Raw genomic sequence first — 19,500 nt, 5'->3', positions numbered from 1 at the left:
TTGTTTATTTTTTTATTGTAGACACTATTAGAAATATCTCCCATTTTTTACTTTTGCACACCTCCACCCAGCCCCAACTCCCTCACCCCTGGCCTTCACTGTTCTGGTGTCTGTGTCCATGGGCTATGCATATGTGTTCTTTGGCTAATCTCTTGTCTCATTCTGATTTTTAAAAATTAAAGCACAATCTTTTCCAGCAGTGTCTATCACCCCTGACTTGGGGAAATTCTAGACCTATCTAGAAATGACAACTATTAGCTTTTAATACGTGAGTGATTTATTAAATGAGTGAATGAATAAATGAATGATGGAAATGTAAGCTGACGAAGTATGTGAGGCTGTTGAAAATAAAATCAATCTGCATTTGGATTTATAAATGCAGTGTTTAGTTTACTTCTAAAATTCAATCTGTTTAAATGACTTTAAACCACTAGACCTGAGAACAGGGAAAGCTGATTACGAATGTTAAAATATTTAATTTTGCAGGGCATGATGAGCTACATGAAGAAATATTATTCACACGCAGATAATTCTCAGAGGACTGTCATGCAAGATAGAAGGTTAATTTGGGGGCAAATATCGAAAAATCAAAATGCTGTCTGTCTGTTTATCCATGCTTATGTCTGCATAGTTTTGAATATATGTTATTAGATAATAACAGAAAGACAAAGTGAGTATGCAATTGTTAAGTATTTGTTTTCAAACCAAGAAGCTAAAACTTGTCTTATAATAGCAACATAAACTCTCTCATACTAATTGGGTTCATCTAACAAAACTGATTGGAGTACTTTGTTCCAAGTAATGTGGAGGTTCTGGGATTACAAAGATGAATAATACATTGCCCCATTCCTCAGTAAACTCGGAGTCTAGCAGATGCACAAAAAACTCACCTAAACACACTCGGATGAAGGCTGTGATATAGATCTTTTCTAACGACTGTGTGAGCCCATTAAGGAACCGTAAATTCTAACACAGCACTGGAAGAAACTCAGGAAGGCCTCACACATCAGGCCACCTAAGCAACTCGCTTTAAAAAATGGCAATGGGAAGAGAGAACATTATCTGAAGAGGTGGCAGCATGAGCATAAACAAGGGTGAAACTAAAGGGCATCGCTACTGAAAGTGAATAGATGGATGTGGCTGGAACAAATCACTTCTAATGGGCAGTCACTAAAAACAGGGCAAAAAATAAGCGAGATTCAGTGGTGGAACAGTTGAACTTTCTTCTGTGGCAATAAAATGTGAACTAAAATACTGTCCATTCGCATACTTTTCTGACCCGTTAGAACTTATCACAGAGGTTTTAACGTTTTTGTTTTGTTTTATTGGGAAAGCCATGGGTCAGAGCAATAATATCGGGCATGGAGGAAGCTACAAAGGATCAGGAGGTTACTTTCAGAAGTTCTTAGAGAGGATTAAAGCAGTGGATGAGAAAACGCAGAAGGAAGGAAGACATAAAAGCAGGTTTTGCCGAACAACAAGTGTATTGCAGTGATCAAGGCATGCATTTTCTTTAGAATCTACATGCTTTTGTTAGAATGCCACCTTCCCAATTACTAGTGTATGACCTTGAGCAAATCATACTTAACTTCTTGTTTTTAAGATACGTTTTTGTTGATTTTATAGCGAGAAGAAAGGAGAAGGAAGGAGAGAGAAACATTGATCAATTGGCTGACTCCTGCTTGCCCCTAACTATGGATCAAGTCCACAACTCAGGCATGTGCCCTGACTGGGAATCGAAGAGGTGAGCCTTCGGTGCATGGGATGATGCTCAACCAATTGAGTCAGACAGGCCAGGGCCATACTTAACTTCTGCAAGCCTTGGTCTCCTCATCTGCAAAATGGTAAAAACAAATACTATGTATCTCCATGTGACTTCTAAAAAAACCTTCCAAGCTGCCTTTCTGAACAGAACTCCATACAGAGGAAAAACTGCTGGAGCCAGAGGGAGGTAAAAGGGAGGAAGAAATGAGAAGGCCCAGGAAAAAAGCTAGGAAAAATCTTCCAGAAAAGCAAGGAGCCATGTTATTTCAATGCTACACAATAAACAATCTTGTAGGAAAATCTACCAAATTACCCGGGTTCTTTAACAGATACATTGTAAGGGGGAAAGGAGAGGAAGGGAGGAATAATGGAGACTTTGGGGTATCACTTGGGGATGTAGAAAATTGAAAGACCTTCCTCAAGCTTGAAACAAAAAATGATGGGTGGCTTAGTTCGTTTGGGCTGCTATCCCAGAATACCACAGGCTGGGTGGCTTATAAACAAAAACATTTCTCTCTCACAGTTCTGGAGGCTGAGAAGTCCAAGATCAAGGTGCTGGCAGATTCAGTGTCTAGTGAGATCCCTTTTCCTGGTTCACAGACAGCCCTCTTTTCACTGGGTATTCACACGGCAGGCAGAAGGGGTGAGGGAGCCCTCCAGGGCCCTTTTATAAGACGCTCATCCCTTGCAAGTGGGCCCCACCTTCATGACCTAATCACCTCCCAATACCATACATACACTGGGCATTAGGCTTTCCCACATGAATTTAGATGAGACATAAATGTTCAGTCTTCAGCAATGAACAAACTGCAGGTTGACAGCCTGAACTTACTGGAGAGCTAAGGCCACAGGGCAGCCAACTGAAAGTGAGGTGCTTGCAGGAAAGGACAAGAGGTGAGCAGTGATTTAAGTTTTTGTTCCATTGATTTTTTTTTTTTTTTAGAGATAGTGGGAGGGAGGGAAGGAGGGGGAGAGAGAGAGAGAAACATCAATGCGAGAGAGACACATGGATTGGTTGCCTCCCGCATGTGCCCCACCAGACTGCAAGCCAGGTACATGCCCTTGACTGGAATCGAACCCAATACCTTCAGTGCACAGGCCAACACTCTAACCACTGAGCAAAGGCAGCAGTGATTTAATTTTAATTAGCCAAAATAAATCTAGGCACTGGGAAGAAGAGATCAATGGTCAGCAAACATTTTTTTCGTAGGGCCAGATAGTAAATATTTTTAGCTTTGGAGACCACACGGACTGGGTCATAACTACTCAGCTGTGTTACAAATGGAGATAGCTGATAGGGAAATGAATGAGCATGGATGTGTCCCAGTAGAAGTTTATTTACAAAAAATTCACAACAGGTCATGGTTTGCCAGCCCTAGGCTATATGTTTGCTCAATTGCTGGAGACTCTGTGTGCTGGTAAGAAAGCATTAGGCCCCTGGGAACTGAAAGTATAGGTGAGTTTATATCCTTGTCCAGGCGTCTCCCCAGGCATTCAGAGACAAGATCAGGAAAATCCTGGCAAAGTCTCTCTCATTAAATTAAATAAGAATTCCTAACAGAGCAATTCAGATGTTAAAGAGATAGAGGGAAGTGTTATAAGACTGTCAGGAAGTTAACCAGAAGAGTCAGAAAATGATGGTTCTAAAGGAATTACAATTGAATACTTAGAATAGTAGTGGTCTTCAGTCCCTAGAATGACCCTCATCCAGAGACAGATATTAAGCTCCTTTTTGGAAGAAGGTAATACATTTCCAACAGAAAGGCAAGAGACTTGTGGAATCTCTTTGTGGAGGTGTTTTTAAAATTGTTGTGTTTTGTTTTTTTTTGGGGGGGGGGTTTGGTCATTTTATTATGTTTTGTTTCATTCAGAAAACTGAGATAGCATAAATGAGTTTTCCTGAAGGCAAAATGTTTCTTCAAACCCTCTGGTTTTATAATATTTACTGAGTGTGACATATAGCATATATTTTCTTCCAAGGAATGCCATACATTTCTGAGACCTAGGCTCTAAGAGCACCCATCCAAATAGATTCACAAATTTCAGTCACAACATATGCATGACAGGGGTATTGTCTACCTCCATACCCCTTATCTACCTTTTGTGATACATAAAAGTCCTTGGAAATGTTTCAAATGTTTCAGTGTTTGATGTAGCAACTATTGGGAGAAAGCCCAGAATTCTTATAATATAGGGAAAAAGTGACAATGGCCTATTCATAACAATGCTTGGTTTCCAATTTTAACTATGGATCTCCTTTTTTTTCCCCTTCATTTAAATTATTCTGTGCTTAACAGCAATTCTGTAATATCAGCATGGGGATTAATTATACCTAAAATATATGCCATTCATTCTTATTTTTATTACTTAGCAATGTCTTTCTAAATGTCTATGCATAATGTAATACACTGCATTCTTTAGCAATGAAACAGAAATCTCATATTTGACATTCATCTTTTTTAAAATATATTTTTATTGATTTCGGAGAGAAAGAGAGAGAGAGAGAGAGAGAGAGAGAGAGAGAGAGAGAGAGAGGAACATTAATGATGAGGGAGAATCATTGATGGGCTGCCTCCTGCACACCCCACACCGGGGATCGAGCCCACAACTTGGGTATGTGCCCTGATGGGAAATAAAACCATGACCTTCTGATTCATAGATAGATGCTCAACCACTAAGCCACACCAGCCAAGCTTGACATTTATATCTTTAACTTAGAATTTTACCCCTCCTTAGTTTTGCTACCTGCTTACTAGCTATTTGGTTCCTGGTAAGCCCCCTCTCTCCAAGGGAACAATGAAAAGTACTGAATTTAAACCTATCACACTGTATTACTAGAAAGAAGGCCTTAATATTTAGGAACTGAGGTGTTTGTAATAGGAGATGTTTTTCTCCATTACCAATTGTTGGAGTGAATACCTTTGAGATACCTGTATTAGTGTGATTTTCAATGTGGGTATATAGGAGTGGGGGAAGAGCCAACCCCATTGGCAAGAAAGAATCTACTATATTAGAATTCCTTTGAGAGTTGATATATTTTTAAAGGATCTCTCCCAAAATTTTATTGTGTTCATTTAAAACAGAAAACCATATCACATTTAAAGTAGAGCTAATAATTTTATTAATATGTAAAAATTAAAACAGAATACTGAATGCTTAGAACCATGTTTTCATTGACAGAAAGAATGAAACTCACAAAGAAAGATGTTTTAAGGGCACAGTGAATGAGGCAGAAAATAAATGGGTTTAGAAGTGGGTCTGGCTAGGTTTCTTCCAAACCACACCACCTATCAGATGATTGACCCTGGGGAGGTAGCTTAATCACGCTGTCTCAATTCTCATGGTAGCAGAATGAGAGCCACAATGTTCTCCTCATGGGGCTATCAGGAGGAGTAAAAGAAATAACATCCAGGGCCTAGGATAGCACCTGGCACTTGGTTTGTATCCAGCAAACATTCCTTTCCATCCCCTCAGCCCAAGGGTGGGAGTAATGGCTGTTGTTTCTGTTGATGTTTTGGGCTAAGAAAGAGATTGACCTACCACAACTCGATTTTACTAACCATGAATCTGACTGCTTCAGTTTCCAGCATAAATTTTAACATTGATCGAAGTCAACTCAACTAGGGCAATTTTGTCACCACCACCCCAGACATTTGGCAATATCAGGAGACATTTTTGGTTGTCACAACTGGGAAAAGGGGACAAGATGAGTGTGCTACTGGTATCTATTGGGTAAATGCCAGAAATAGTACTAAACTTCTTACACTGTTCAACCCCCATAACAAAGCATTATTGGACCCAAAATGTCAACAGTACTGAAGCTGAGAACCCCTGACCCAAATTAGTAAAGTTGAGACCCTTATATTGTGTCTTCACTGAGCACCCATTACACAGAGCAGGGTACATACTTTCCTATTCTTTAGCAATTTTTGAAGTAAGCAATCATAACACCCAGAACACAAAATATTCCATTAGTAACAGCCCTGCTGCTCATTATCCTGTGAATTGTCAAGACATCAGTGAAATAAGAGCTTCTTTGCAGTTCATTAACTGACACAGCTGTGTTTCCAGAGACTGTCTACAAGCCTGTCTGCTTAATAAAATGTGACCCAATTGCTGTTAATGTAAGCTGGAAAAAAAGTTCTTGGTCCAGAGAAGGGTCCACAAGAGACAATGAACTTCATCTCCCTCTAAAGGTAAAACCAGGATTCTAAAGATAAATGGAGACTAGAAAGGTAGCCAGGGAAAAAAGTAAGTAATAAATGTACCATGAGATTATTGTTTACTTGAGTCAACAATGATGAAGAAATATGAGCTTTTTTAATCCCACTGAGCTATGAACACTGAATATGTATATGTATATGTATATGTATATGTATATGTATGTGTATGTGTATGTATATATGTATATATGTGTATATATGTATATATGTATACATGTATATATGTATACTACAGGCCTGGTGCAAGAAATTCATGCACTGGGGAGGGTGTCCCTCAGCCCAGCTTGCACCCTTTCTAATATGGGACCCCTCGGGGGATGTCCAACTGCAGGTTTAGGCCCGATCCCTCTCACAACCCGGGACCGCTGGCTCCTAACCGCTCACCTACCTGCCTGATTGCCCCCTAACTGCTCCCTTGCTGGCCTGATTGCCCCCTAATTGCTCCTCTGCGGGCCTGATTGCCCCCAAATACCCTCCCCTGCTGGCCTGATCACCCCCAAGGCTTTTATTAGTATAGATATGACCCTGCACAGAAAATTTTACTAACCCTGCTTTACAATAAGGGCTTGACAATTGAATCATTAGGACCAGACACCAAGATTTCCTTTCTTTGAATAGTGGAGGGAATACTTATCTTGTCTTTAAGTTGCCCAGAAATTAAAATGAGATAATGACTTAGGAAAGTATAAAAGCACCATATAAAGACAACTGTCTTTTTAATGAAGTGGCAAAATGAAAAACACTTTTTATTCTCCCCTTCCTTCCTTTACAGCTTTTATTTAAACTTTGAAATTTATAAAAATTTCACTCCAATGTTCATTTCTTTACATTCAACATTATTTTTTATTTGTTTCAGGTTTTATATTAGTTACAGAATAGTGGTTAGACAATCATATACTTTACAAAGTGTTCCCCGATATTTCTAGTACCCACCTGGCATCATACCATCATTACAACACTATTGACTATATTCCCTATTTAAGTGACAATGGGTTTACAGGTTCCTTTCAATCTTTCTTTTGTGTTTTTTATCCTTCCTTTTCTTTCTCACTTCTTCCCTCATTTTCTTTATACAGTATCTCAATTGGCCATCAAAGCTCAGTGAAGGCACTGGGACACGCTTCATCCATTTTACAGACCAGGAAACTGAGGCCAATTCCAGTTGGCTGTGGAACTTGACTCAGGAAGCCCTCAGAGCACACAGGAAGCCCTCAGAGCCATGCTCTTTGTGCTTCCTAAGGAGCAGCCGCCCAGCAAACAGAACAAACCTTCCAGTCAGGCTTCCGAGCCTCTTTCTCAAGCACCTCTTCATTGCGGATGCTCCACATTCTTTCCTCTCCCCCCATTCTTTACTGCCCCCCCTTCTCCGAAGCAGGTGGAAGGCTTCCCACTCACTGCCTAGGCATGCTCTGCCATGGGGCAGGGTGTAGTGAGCTTGCTTTTGGGTCAAGGCAGGAGCAGGAGTCACTGCCTCTGAAGTGTGAAGGCCGCCTGAGCGTGGCCAGTTAGCACTGGGAGCTTCTCTGAATCACATCAGTCAGTCCAGTACCCTGCAGTGCAGCACCCCTCCACTGAGGTGGCACCACCCCTCAACCCCCGCTTCAGGGGTGAGGGTCCTTGCCCCTCTGCCAGGAGTCCTTCCATGCCCCTTGATCCCTGGCTGGGCCCACCCACGTCTTGGGGGCACTGCAGAACCTCTGTCTCTCTGCAGATGAGGCAGATCCCTGCCCTAGGTCTCTGCAAAGCTATGAATCTGTGGCCAGAGGCCTGGTCTGGGTCTCAGCAACCACATGCCTGCAATGTTCCCAGGGACCCCGGGAGCGGCTGGGCAAGTCCTGCCTCACCTCCCGGGGGTGCCGATCTCCCCAGGGACCTCCGGGAGCAGCTGGGCGGGTCCGGCCACGCCCCCCGGGTTGCCGATCCCCCCAGGGACCCCCGGGAGAGGCTGGATGGGCCCGGCCACGCCCCCCCGGGTTGCCCATCTCCCCAGGGACCCCTGGGAGCAGCTGGATGGGCCCGGCCACGCTCCCCCCCGTTGCTGAACTCCCCAGGGACCCCCGGGAGTGGCTGGGCAGCCCGGCCTCACCTCCCCAGGGCGGTGATCTTCCCAGCGACCCCCGGAACTAAGAGGACTGGGCGCCGCCATCTTGATCTTCCCAACAGCCGGATAGGTCACACAGAGTCCCGCCCCCCAGCCTCCTGCTGCCCAATCGTGGGTGTAGCAGAGGTGCGGTCAATTTGCATGTTTCTCTATTATAAGGTAGGATATGTGTATATATGGATTATAGACCCCTTTGAGAATCTCATAAATACTAGGGACCTTCTTTTCTCATAAAACTGCTCAGAGATTATGCACAGAAATTTGGGAATCAAATGTCAGAGGGTTCACTCAGATTAAATACTTCTAAATGAACAAATGCCTACAACTCCTTTCAACTCTAAAAGAAAAACAAGTAAAAGGATGTGTCAAGGAAGATTACTAGGTCTCTGGTCTGTGTATCAGAATTTATAAGATGGCCATTTACTGCAAGAGACAATACTAAAATAGAATTAGGTGGTGGTAGGAGTGGGAAAAAAGAAGGAAGAAGATTATGAATTTTGCACTTGTTAAGTTGGGCATAATATTCACACAAAAATTTCAAATAGGAGTTGGGTAGGTATGTCCTCAAAGGAGAAGTATACATTATGGACCTAAATTTGGGAGCTATTGACATGTAAGAAAGTGATCAGTGATGGTGAACTTTGAGTAACATGGGAATGGTGAGCTGTGAGATAGAACAAATCAAGTAACTCATATTTAAATGCTAGGTAGAGAATGATAAACCCACAAAGGAAACAAAAGGAAAAGTCAAAGAGATAAGTATATTATTGTGTCATAAAATTAAGAACCCTGAAAGTGCCCCTTATGAATGGATGAATAGAAAAATCTCCTCTTCCTTCTGATCTGACACTGGTCCATGCTCTTGTACAAGGCTTGGATAAAGAATCACACATTAGACTTTTGTCCTCCAGTTAGGCACAAGCTGAACAGCCACATGCACAGAAGCCAAAAAAATGTGTGTTTCAAGACTATCAGAATAGTCAACAAGGCAAATGCTGATAAGAGGTAGAAATAAACGAGGAAATAAAGATAGCTGCTGGTTTTAATGCATAGATGGAAAACACTGGAGACCTGTGAAGAGGCTGTTTTAAAGATGTGCTGAGGACCAAAAGCCACACTGGAGTCTGCTAAGATGTAAGCATAAAGTGAAAACAAGGAAATATTGACATCAAAATACAGGCCATTCTTTCAATAAGTTCAGTTGTGCAAAGAGATAATTGGATAGAGATAAGGAATACCTTCAAAAACTTCGGCTGTGTAAGGGGGTAATTGGATAAAGAAAAGGGGGCATTTCATTGTTCTTCTAGTGGAAAGGACTCTGGCAAGTTTGAAAGCTAACGGGAAGGATGCAATTCAGAGAGAGGCTGAATGCCAAAATACAAAAATAAGAAGCATTCTTGTAATATTTCTAATAAGATAGAAGTGATGGGACCCAGAGCATAGAGCAGAAAAGCATCCTAGGACAGAGAAAAAAAAAATTCCTCTGTTATTGTAACATAAGGGAAGGCAGATAAGATGGACTCAGCTGTACATAGATTTGTAGGTTGGCAGCAGGAAGATGAATGGGCAGGAAGATGAATGAATGTAGCGGCTTCCACTTTTTTCTGTAAAGAAAGAAGCAGAAACATTTGCTGAGACTGAGGTAAGGAATAGGGGAGGTAACTGGAGGTTAAAAAAAAAGTTATAATAAAACTGTATTGTGAAGATTAGAAGAGCTTACCACGGAAGCATAGGAGAATTCTCAAGCAGTGGTGAATGTCTATTTAAGACTGGTGTCCATGGATTTGTAGTAGAAATGATCTGTTCTATTGTGTGACTTTCTCCAGCAGCTCTCAGCTATTTGGTTATAGGAGGGAAAAGTTGCTAGCTTGGTCCACTCAGAGCCATAAAAGGCTTGGCGGGGGGGGGCGGGAGGGGCGGGGGGGGGTAACAAATAAGAGGAATAAGAGTGTTCCAGATATTTCCAGGAGAGTCACTACCATTACAAACCTGTAACCTAAATCAGATAATGAGGGCAATGAACAAAAGAAGGCTGATGAATTGAGAGAAAGTGGTAATAGAGAGTGACAGCATAAGAATACTGATAGGAAAGAATATTATGATTCATGAGATTTTGAATTAACAGTTTTGGAGGTAGGGAAACTATGTGACTATGGCATATGATTGATCTTTGTTATCCTGAGTTGGTGACCAGAAAAATATTTGGCGCCAACATGTGCCTCATCCCCAACCTTTGTGTCTCCCCCTGGTGATCTATGTCTTTAAAATGTTTATTGGTAATCTTTCCATGAAGATGTGCTCTAAAGAGAAAAGTACACATTCTCATGGATATGACTGTGACTGTAATGACCAACTTGATGTAATAAACTAGACCTGTCATTTCCCTCCTGCCCCTACGTCAGTCCTTCCTCTCATCCTCCATATTCCTGTGAGTCCTTCTAGGTCTAAGCCTGAAGCACTGGAATCCTCTTTGACTCCACCTCCCTATTTCTCTTGAACTCAAACAGTTCACAGCTCTAATGATTATTTCTTCACAGTGTTTCTCATGCCCATCCTCTGTGTTTGTTTTATGTGTGTGTGTGTGTGTGTGTGTGTGTTGTTGTTGTTGTTGTTAATCTTCACCTGAGGATATTTTCCCATTGATTTTTAGAGAGAGTGGAAGGGAAGGGAAGGGAAGAGACAGAGAGAGAAACATCGATGTGAGAGAGACACATTGATTGGTTGCCTCCCACAAGCACCCCAACCAGGGCCAGGAATCGAGCCTGCAACCGAGGTACATGCCCTTGACCAGAATCAAACCTGGGACTCTTCAGTCTGTGGGCTGATGCTCTACCAATGAGCCAAACTAGCGAGGGCCCATCTCCTGTTTTCCATTCTCATTATCATCTGTTCAAGCTAAGGCCCTCTCATGCCTAGACTCTTGTAATCACCTCCCAAAGGCTTTTCTTCCTATAATCTACTCCCTTTCTGTCTTCCTTTGCTTCCAAGTCTTTAATATTTGCCATTATCTTCAGAATAGAGATCTCATTTATTTTCTCTCCCTACTTACATTGCAAGCTCCCTGAAGTTAAGTATGATATATATATACACTAGAGGCCTGGTGCACGAAATTTGTGCATGGGTCTGTGTGTGTGTGTGTGTGTGTGTCCCTGTGGGATTGGGCCTAAACGGTCAGTCGGACATTCCTCTCACAATCCAGAACTGCTGGCTCCCAACCGCTCGCCTGCCTGGATGCCTGATTGCCCCTAACCACTTCTGCCTGCCAGCCTGATCACCCCCTAACCACTCCCCTGCCAGCCTGATCGGTGCCTAACTGCTCCCCTGCCGGCCCAATTGCCCCTAACTGCCCTCCCCTGCAGGCCTGGTCGACCCAACTGCCCTCCTCTGCAGGCCTGGTTGCCCCAAACTGCCCACCCCTGCAGGCCTGGTCCCTCCCAACTGCCCTCCCCTGCAGGCCTGGTCCCCCCCAACTGCCCTCCCCTGCTGGCCTGGTACCCACCAACTGCCCTCCCCTGCAGGCCTGGTCCCCCCTAACTGCCCTCCCCTGCCGGCCCAGTCGTCCCCAACTGCCCTCCCCTGCAGGCCGGTCCCCCCCAATTGCCCTCCCCTGCTGGCCTGGTCTCCCCCAACTGGCCTCCTCGGCTGGCCCAGTCACCCCTAACTGCCCTCCCCTGCTGGCCTGATCACCCACAACTGCCCTCCCCTGCCGGCCATCTTGTGGTGGCCATCTTGTGTCCACATGGGGGCAGCCATCTTATGTGTTGGAGTGATGGTCAATTTGCATATTACTCTTTTATTAGATAGGATTCTTTTATCCCTCCTTAAAGAGTCTAGTCTATAATAATTGGCTCTGACATTTGCTGTGTATAACAAGCCCTGTAACACAAGTTAATGCAAAAAAAACAAATTCTTTTGTCTAAGTCTTGCAGACTATTCTGATTTCCTGTACCCAATTTTTATCAGGATAGCTTTTGAAAGATATACTCCCACGTGACTAGTAATCTATGCTAGAGTTCAGCCATTTCTCTAAAATAGCCTTTGGAATTATCCTAACACAGCTGGATTCATGATTTCATGCTTTTTTCAGACTGATAGCCTCACTACATAAGTGCACTGACTCCACAAGTGACCTGTAATTTTATTTGAACATCTGTAGTCTCTTGGGTATTAGAGGTTGGCAAAATTATAAAGTGCATGGAATTTATTTTTCACAAAGCTCTGCTTTTCCTCCATGTTCTTCTCAGATAGCATTTCCTCTAAACCTAATTCAGGTATAAAATGCTTTTATCCTCTCTTTCTTCTATGCTTATCAAAACATCCTTTTTAAGGTACTATCCTACATCTCTCTATATCCATAGCTACAATCAAGTATATAGAAATATATTCTTTATTAGCTACTGGTTTTTAATAACTATAATTTATTTTTAATTATAAAATGAACATAAGCTGTGATTAAAAGATTTGCAAAAAATAAATAAAGGTTATTTAAAATCCTTCAAATAGCTAAGTGCACTTCCTTCCAGCCTTTCTAATGTATAAACATTGTCTTGCATCTTTTTAAATATAATTAATAGCATTCTATGCATACAGATCTCTGTTTTTTTCTTCACTGAATATTTTAGTAAGACCATAATTTTTCTCAGAACTAGCTTGTTTATAATTAAATAGGTTCTTAAACATTAATCTGGAAAGCTGCTTTAAAAAAAATATTCTCAAGCACTATCCCCGGAGACTCTACTAGTAATTCAGCAGGGAACAAATATTCAATTTTAAGCAACAGCCCAGGTGATACTACTACAAGTTCTTTAGACAAGCATGGGGTATCGATTTCTTTACCCAACCTGGAACAAGCAGCTCACTGCATCAACTGCTCTGTTATCAGCACCCTTAAGTAGCTTTGCTCTGTTCATAGCAGCCACACTAAGAATCCACAAGCTTGGATGAATCCCATTATCTACCCTCTCTACTTTTGCATCCATACCAGAGACCATATTCCAGTCATGCAATTTATCACCACTATAAATTTATAATTTTCTTTGATCATTTCAATAATCACTAATGAGCTCCTAACTGGTCAAACTAATTGATTTTTTCTGTCTTAATCTATGATCAACCCTCTGTAGCATTACACTGATTTGCTTAAAACTCACTTATTTCTGCTTAAAACTTATTTTTCCCATAAATTTCACAACCACTGCTCTCTTCTGATATTTCCAATGTCCAATTGACCTTTCTCAATATGATTTCCAGGCTCCTCTTTATCTACTCATTCAGCAGCCTCACTACAGCCCTCTACCTCTCCAAACTCACTGATGATTCATTTGGTCTCCAGGACCATATTTGAGACATCCCCACCTGAAAGTTTCAGAGATTCCTCACACTGAACAGTTTTAGCACTGACCTTATGGCCCAAGCCCTCCAGTATGCCCCATCTCAGGTACGACTGTCACCAACTCTGGAGTCATCCTCTATATCTCTTTCTCCCCCTCCCTCACATCCAGTAGGTCACAGAGTTTGAGCTAAGACATAAAATCAGAACACCAAAGCAGACTCCCATGAAAAACAGATTGGGGTTTCAAGACCCACTAATAAATTAAAGAATAGAGGCAAGGGTGAAACAAAGAGTGGTCTACGACATCCCAGGTGGCTCTCCAGTTCCTTCTTTTCCCCATAGAATATTTCCTCTCTGACCTAGAATGATCAATGAAGAGTTCAAGGGAGGTTTTATGGGGCTCCTCACAGAGACAGATACATTAAATTATAAAACTTCTACATTTTATATACCCAGAAAAATGACTAACTTACATGGTAACCTCCAGGGAGCCAAGCCTTATAGATTCTGTCCTTATTTACTGTAAGCCACCCTTTAGCCAGGGTCATCTGGTCAAAGCCTTTACTAGATAGGGCCTCCTCTTCCTAGAAATAGCATTCATCCACTTACTTACAAAGCCAGCTGACAAGGATATTGGACCTCCCTTCTTTTCTTTCTCCCCAGGTATCATTCTGTTAAAGGGAAAAGATGAATCATAGTTGCCAGACAGTTTAACTCCTTTCTCCCAGAGTTTAATGGATTATACCACCGACATAGCTCTAGAATGCATCTCTTTCTCCCTATCACTACTAGAGCACAGTGGCTCACCTTTGACCTGAGCCTTTCCAATAACCACCAACTGACCAAGTAACTTCGGTTTCCCCAGCTCCCTGTGTCACTCTGCTGCCATCTTTCCTTCCTGAATAAGCATATTTGATCATGTCACTTTCAGGTTCAACACCCTTCCCCTGATATAAAATGTATTGCATCAGCTTTCCTCAGCCTACATTTCCAGATTTTTCCCCCCCAACACGGTCTCTGGAATCCAGCCAAACCAAACTAGCCTCTAACACGCCGTGCCTGGCAAAGCTCCCAAGCACTGATCTGGGATGCCCACCGTTCTGGCCATAATTTGCAATGTCACCTTTTCCCCAATGCCTTCCCTGAACCCTCCATTTAGTGCAGGCACGAAACACCTCCTCTGTATTGCCATTGTTCTTTATGAATAGGTAATAGTTAACTTTAGAAAACCTGGACTTGGAATACGTTGCTGGGCCAAGTATTTCATATGCATCCTATGATTTAATCCTCAGAGCACCTTCTGAAATATGTACTATCATTCCAATAAGTTTACAAAGGAGGAAGCCAAGGTTTGCAGACAATAAATGACTTACCCCTAGCCAGACAAGTATGAACCAAAGGGTTATGATCTGAAGGTAGCCCTGGTTTACTCCGGAGCCCTCCTCCTTAAGCCCAGTCATATGTCTCTACTCATCCATCACACAGCTTCCCTAATTAAATCAATAAACTTGTGCCAAGTGACAATTTGGTGTCAGACACACACACAGTGTGAGGCTTCACCGAGTAAGACATGGGGAGTAAATACAATTTTAAAACATTGTATTTTTAAATACATGTATTAAAACATCTCTAACTGAAGAAACATGAGTTTCAAATTCTGAAAACCTACCTAGCACGTACCATCCTTCACGACTTCCATCAAGGAATGGTAACTGAGTGTCAGACACAGTGCAAGACTTCACGCCACAGGAAGGGGAGGGCAGAGCTATTATGAAATTATCCCCGTAACTCGTCTGGCCAAAACATCTGCGTCAGGTTTCACAGTGAATTTCTCTGGGAAGTTAAAGTCACTAGTAATTGCTGCCATTCCTGAGTTCCTGTGGGACTGCAGGCATTATTAGTGTTGCCTGTGATTTTCCTACATCTGCTCTACATCTCACACTTCACAAACGTAAATTCACATTTAATTGCCAGGCAAAAGTTATTCACCTGGCAAATAGCTGGGGAAGAACCTCAGCTTGTATCTTACCTCTTACAAGAAAATGAGAAAGTTCCTTAGCCAGCTTCTTCCTCAGATCCTACCTCCAAACAATCTATGTGTTGTTACTACTAGTTCAATTTACACCACACGATTCAACTGAAGTGCTAAAAACACCTGGCAAGTATCATCTCGTTTATGCTCAGATCATTCTTCAGGTGAGAGATGGGAAATAGCCTCAAAGTACTCGAGTGATTTTTGTGGAAGCAATAACTATAAAGTGACAGAAGCAAATGGTTTACCAAAATCCTCTAATTTTCTCTAACGTTTGCCAGAATCCATATACACTATAGCATTACTACAACTATAGTCAACAATGTAGCACACATTCATTTATCCTAGACTCTAGCTTTCAGAATGACATTCTTCCACAATATAAATACTATTCCTCAGGTATTTTTTATTTCCAAGCTGTGATCCTACGTTCTATACTTTTTCCTCAGTGATAACTTGCCCTGAAATGATGAGATTAAAATTACTAGTCTCATTTCTATTATGCATACACTAGAGGTCTGATGCACAAAATTCGTGCAAGAGTAGGCCTTCCTTCTCCCAGCTGCTGGCACCAGCTTCCCTCCAGCCCTGGCTTCATCCAGAAGGACGCCAGGAAGGACATCCGGTCTAATTAGCATATTACCCTTTCATTGTTATAGATTAGTATATAAAGGAATGCCCATAAAGGGAGTTGTGCAATGATGTCTTTGCGAAAGTGAGATGTGTGTGAATATTAAAATATTTGCAGGTGTTTTTAATAAAAATGATCATCTTTCAGGTGTTCTTCTCAAAGGCTAATGAGACACAGAGTGTACAGGCTACAGTGATTGGGCATGAAGAGACTAGATAGCTGAAAATAATTTCCTATTTCCATTGAGATGGACTCCTGAGTGTGATCCATGTTCCACCAATGAGTAGTCCTCCCACAGACGTCATTCATTCAGGGGAGGCTGGGCACGGGGCATCATGGTGTTGGGGAGATGTGGCCCGTGGTTGTGCCGGCAGATTCTTTATTCTCGGTTCCCTGACGGTGGCAAAGGCAGCAGCTCCTCAGTGGCAGTTCTCCAGTGAAGTCTTATGAGCTCAGTCTCTAGAGTCTTTTCCTTTAATCCTTCCTTTGATTCTGTAAGATATGCATATCCTTAATAAATCCCTTCAACTTAAACTAACTAGAGTGCATTTGGTCTTAATGCGGCTAGGAAATATAACTTGGACTAGGGACGATGGCCCCGTTTTGCAATAACAAAGGCTGAAGGATGCTGGGGGTTTAATGTAGCAGGGAGGCAGTCAGGTGGTTGGCCACAGGATAACAATGCTACAGATGGGGAAACTGGCAACAACTATTATGTGACGGTGACCACTGGATCACATGATGATCTGTTGTACTTTACAAGGTAGACACGTGCCAGCTATAGCTATAGCATGAAATAAAATGCCAGGGAATTTCAGAATATTGGTGTGTGATGTTTGCTCCTGCCTCTTTCAGCAAAGTCTCATCAGGGAGAAAGACCCACTTAGCAAGCCCACCAGAAGAGGCAGAAGAAGACACAGGTCTTGCAAAGGAGGTGCTCTTTAATCCCTCCGCCTGAAGCCCGTAAGAGAAGTGAAGGAGAATCCTGTAATTTGGACGTTTAGGGAGCTATTTCTATACCACCAGCCCAAGTAGTTAAAGGTTGTGGCTACATAATAGCAAGTCATGTTCCAAGGACTTAATGGGCTGTGTCAAAAGAGCACAGAGTTTCTCGCTGGTCAAAGATGGAACTGCTTGAGCATCCAAAATACCATTGACTGAAATGCTCAAATATGTAAAATATCCATGATTTCACAACTACGAGAGAGAGAGAGAGAGAGAGAGAGAGAGAGAAGGGGAGCAAGGGTAACTACTAAAACAGAAAAGGGGGGGGGAAGCATCAAAATAACATAGCAACAGCTACAATTCACTGAATATCATTGGAAGTTATTAGAGAACCAATTCCTTACTATGAAAAATGACAAGAAATAAGAATTTATGCATTTTCCCTGCCTTTCCTCTATGAACTATATTTTAGTAGTTTTTGAGAAAAGTTCATTATGAGATTCCACCTACCAAATGTAGAAGAAATGACAAAGTTAGAAAAGTCATAATTTTGCAGTCCCTAATGTAATATTTGCATCAGATAATGGTCATCAATGGTAAAACTACTAGATAAATGTTTGGTGGGAGTCAGACTGACACCATTCACATGATACTTGTGGAATGATCACCTGTGAGTTGAAATATTAATGGAGCACACAGAATCACCATGAATCACCTTGCCCCCCCCCCCAGAGAAGTAAAAGAAGCTGAGTTAAATATGCTCAATTTAATATTCACTTACAGATAATATAGGGACAGAGAAAGCATGCAGCTACATACAGAACATGGGGCATTAATCAGGTCAACAGACCCTGTTTCTAGAAACAAACTGATGGTGTTACATGTGAAGAGACAGAGAGAGGCAGCGACAGAGACAGAGACAGAGAGGTAGAGCTGTTTCTATACCACCAGCCCAAGTAGTTAAAGGTTGTGGCTACATAATAGCAAGTAATGTTCCAAGGACTTAATGGGCTGTGTCAAAAGAGCACAGAGTTTCTGTGTCAAAAGAGCACAGAGTTTCTCTTTTCCTCTGTCCATCTCTATCTCTATCTTTATAGAGATAGAGATAGAGATAGAGATGGACAGAGGAAAAGAGAGAGGAGGAGCTATCCTATATTAATTAAGACACAGGCACATAAAAATAAAATGTACAATCCCGACTTTAAAAAAAGAAACAACTATAAAAAATACTTTTGAGGCAATCTAAGAAATATGATTATGGATTACATATCAGATATTGCCAAAATCATCATGCATCTAGTTAAAGTTAATAATGGAATAGTGTTGATATAAAAAATACCCATTCTTTGTTTATACCAAGGTACGTAGATTTGAAATAACATAATATTTTGGAGTTGCTTTGAAATGCTTTAGCAAAAAAAAGAACATCAGAGATGCAGTTATATTTTTATTACTGTTGAATCTAGGAGATGAATATATGGGAGTTGTTGTTTTTTTTTTGGACAATTGTCTTTTTTCCATGATGTTTAAAATGTTCACAATACGGAAATTTAAGCTAAAAAAAAAAAACAGCAGTAACTAAATATAACCACAAAAGTGCGGCCTTAGCAGGAGGTACAACTCTTTCACACAGCAGACCGCCCCGCTGACAAAGCTGGCACCACACTCCTAAACCTTTCATTTGAGAGGGGAAATGAGTGACTCAGAGAGGCCACAAAATAGCTTTCAGGTATAAAAATTACATTAGAGGAGATATTTTCGCTCTTAATTCACTCATGAAACTGACCAAAAGTCCACTACAATTTTGCCAGAAACTGCAAAACTGGCCATCAATAGCATAAGCTATTTAATCCTTAAAGCCACCTGCAGGCCTGCAGGCCGCTGAGCCTGCACAGGCAGGAAGTGAGCTGGGGAATCTGTGCAGCTGCGAAGAGGGTGCCCCGCCCAAATGCCTGCCTCAGGCGTGGCCAGGGAAGACCACTGACAGGTAAGAATCTCCCAGAAGGCAAAGGAAGGGACCATGGAGGACAACAGGCAAGGGAGTTGTGCTCCATAGCAAAACCAGGTGCCCCCAGACTGGCTGGACAAGGCACTTACTGTCTTGGCAGGAAAGGGAGTCTCTGACAGGCCTGCACAGCAGAATTTGCTGCAAGACCTGCGATGCTGTGTGGGTTCCATTCTCCCCTTCTTGGACCACACGCTTTCCCTGAAGTCATCCTGCTCCTGTCAGATTTGTTTATTGACTGCATTGAGGGCAAGTGACATATATTAAAATATTAATTCATAAGAGACCATTCCACAAGGAATCACCTTCATACCTCATACAAAATACTGTAGGTACATCACCCACAGATGGAGGCAGGGCCGGTGAGACTCGGGGGTGACCCCTTTGAGAAGAAGGATAATAAACATTCATTGGCATGAAGAGTAATTTCATCATTTTAGGCAGGAGCATGTGTTTGTGATGCTGTT

At 42.0% G+C, this 19,500-nt stretch overlaps 1 protein-coding gene across 2 annotated transcripts in view; it reads right to left on the bottom strand.

Annotated features, from left to right (window-relative positions):
* The window catches only part of KCTD8 (potassium channel tetramerization domain containing 8), a 214,449-nt gene that overhangs the window by 182,703 nt on the left and 12,246 nt on the right, over positions 1-19,500 (bottom strand). Inside the window, exon 2 of one of the 2 annotated variants that reach the window (XM_054729326.1) lies at positions 16,203-16,575. The exons of the other annotated variant lie outside the window; for it this stretch is intronic. Within the exon in view, the coding sequence (XP_054585301.1) occupies positions 16,463-16,575 (113 nt within the window). The 3' untranslated portion in view covers positions 16,203-16,462. Of the gene's footprint in view, positions 1-16,202; positions 16,576-19,500 lie in introns of those variants that run through there. 2 annotated transcript variants of the gene reach the window in all.

This window comes from Eptesicus fuscus, chromosome 2 (genome assembly GCF_027574615.1).
Source record: "Eptesicus fuscus isolate TK198812 chromosome 2, DD_ASM_mEF_20220401, whole genome shotgun sequence".
In the NCBI taxonomy this organism is placed as follows: domain Eukaryota; kingdom Metazoa; phylum Chordata; class Mammalia; order Chiroptera; family Vespertilionidae; genus Eptesicus; species Eptesicus fuscus.
This window is presented reverse-complemented; position numbering and strand designations above follow the sequence as displayed.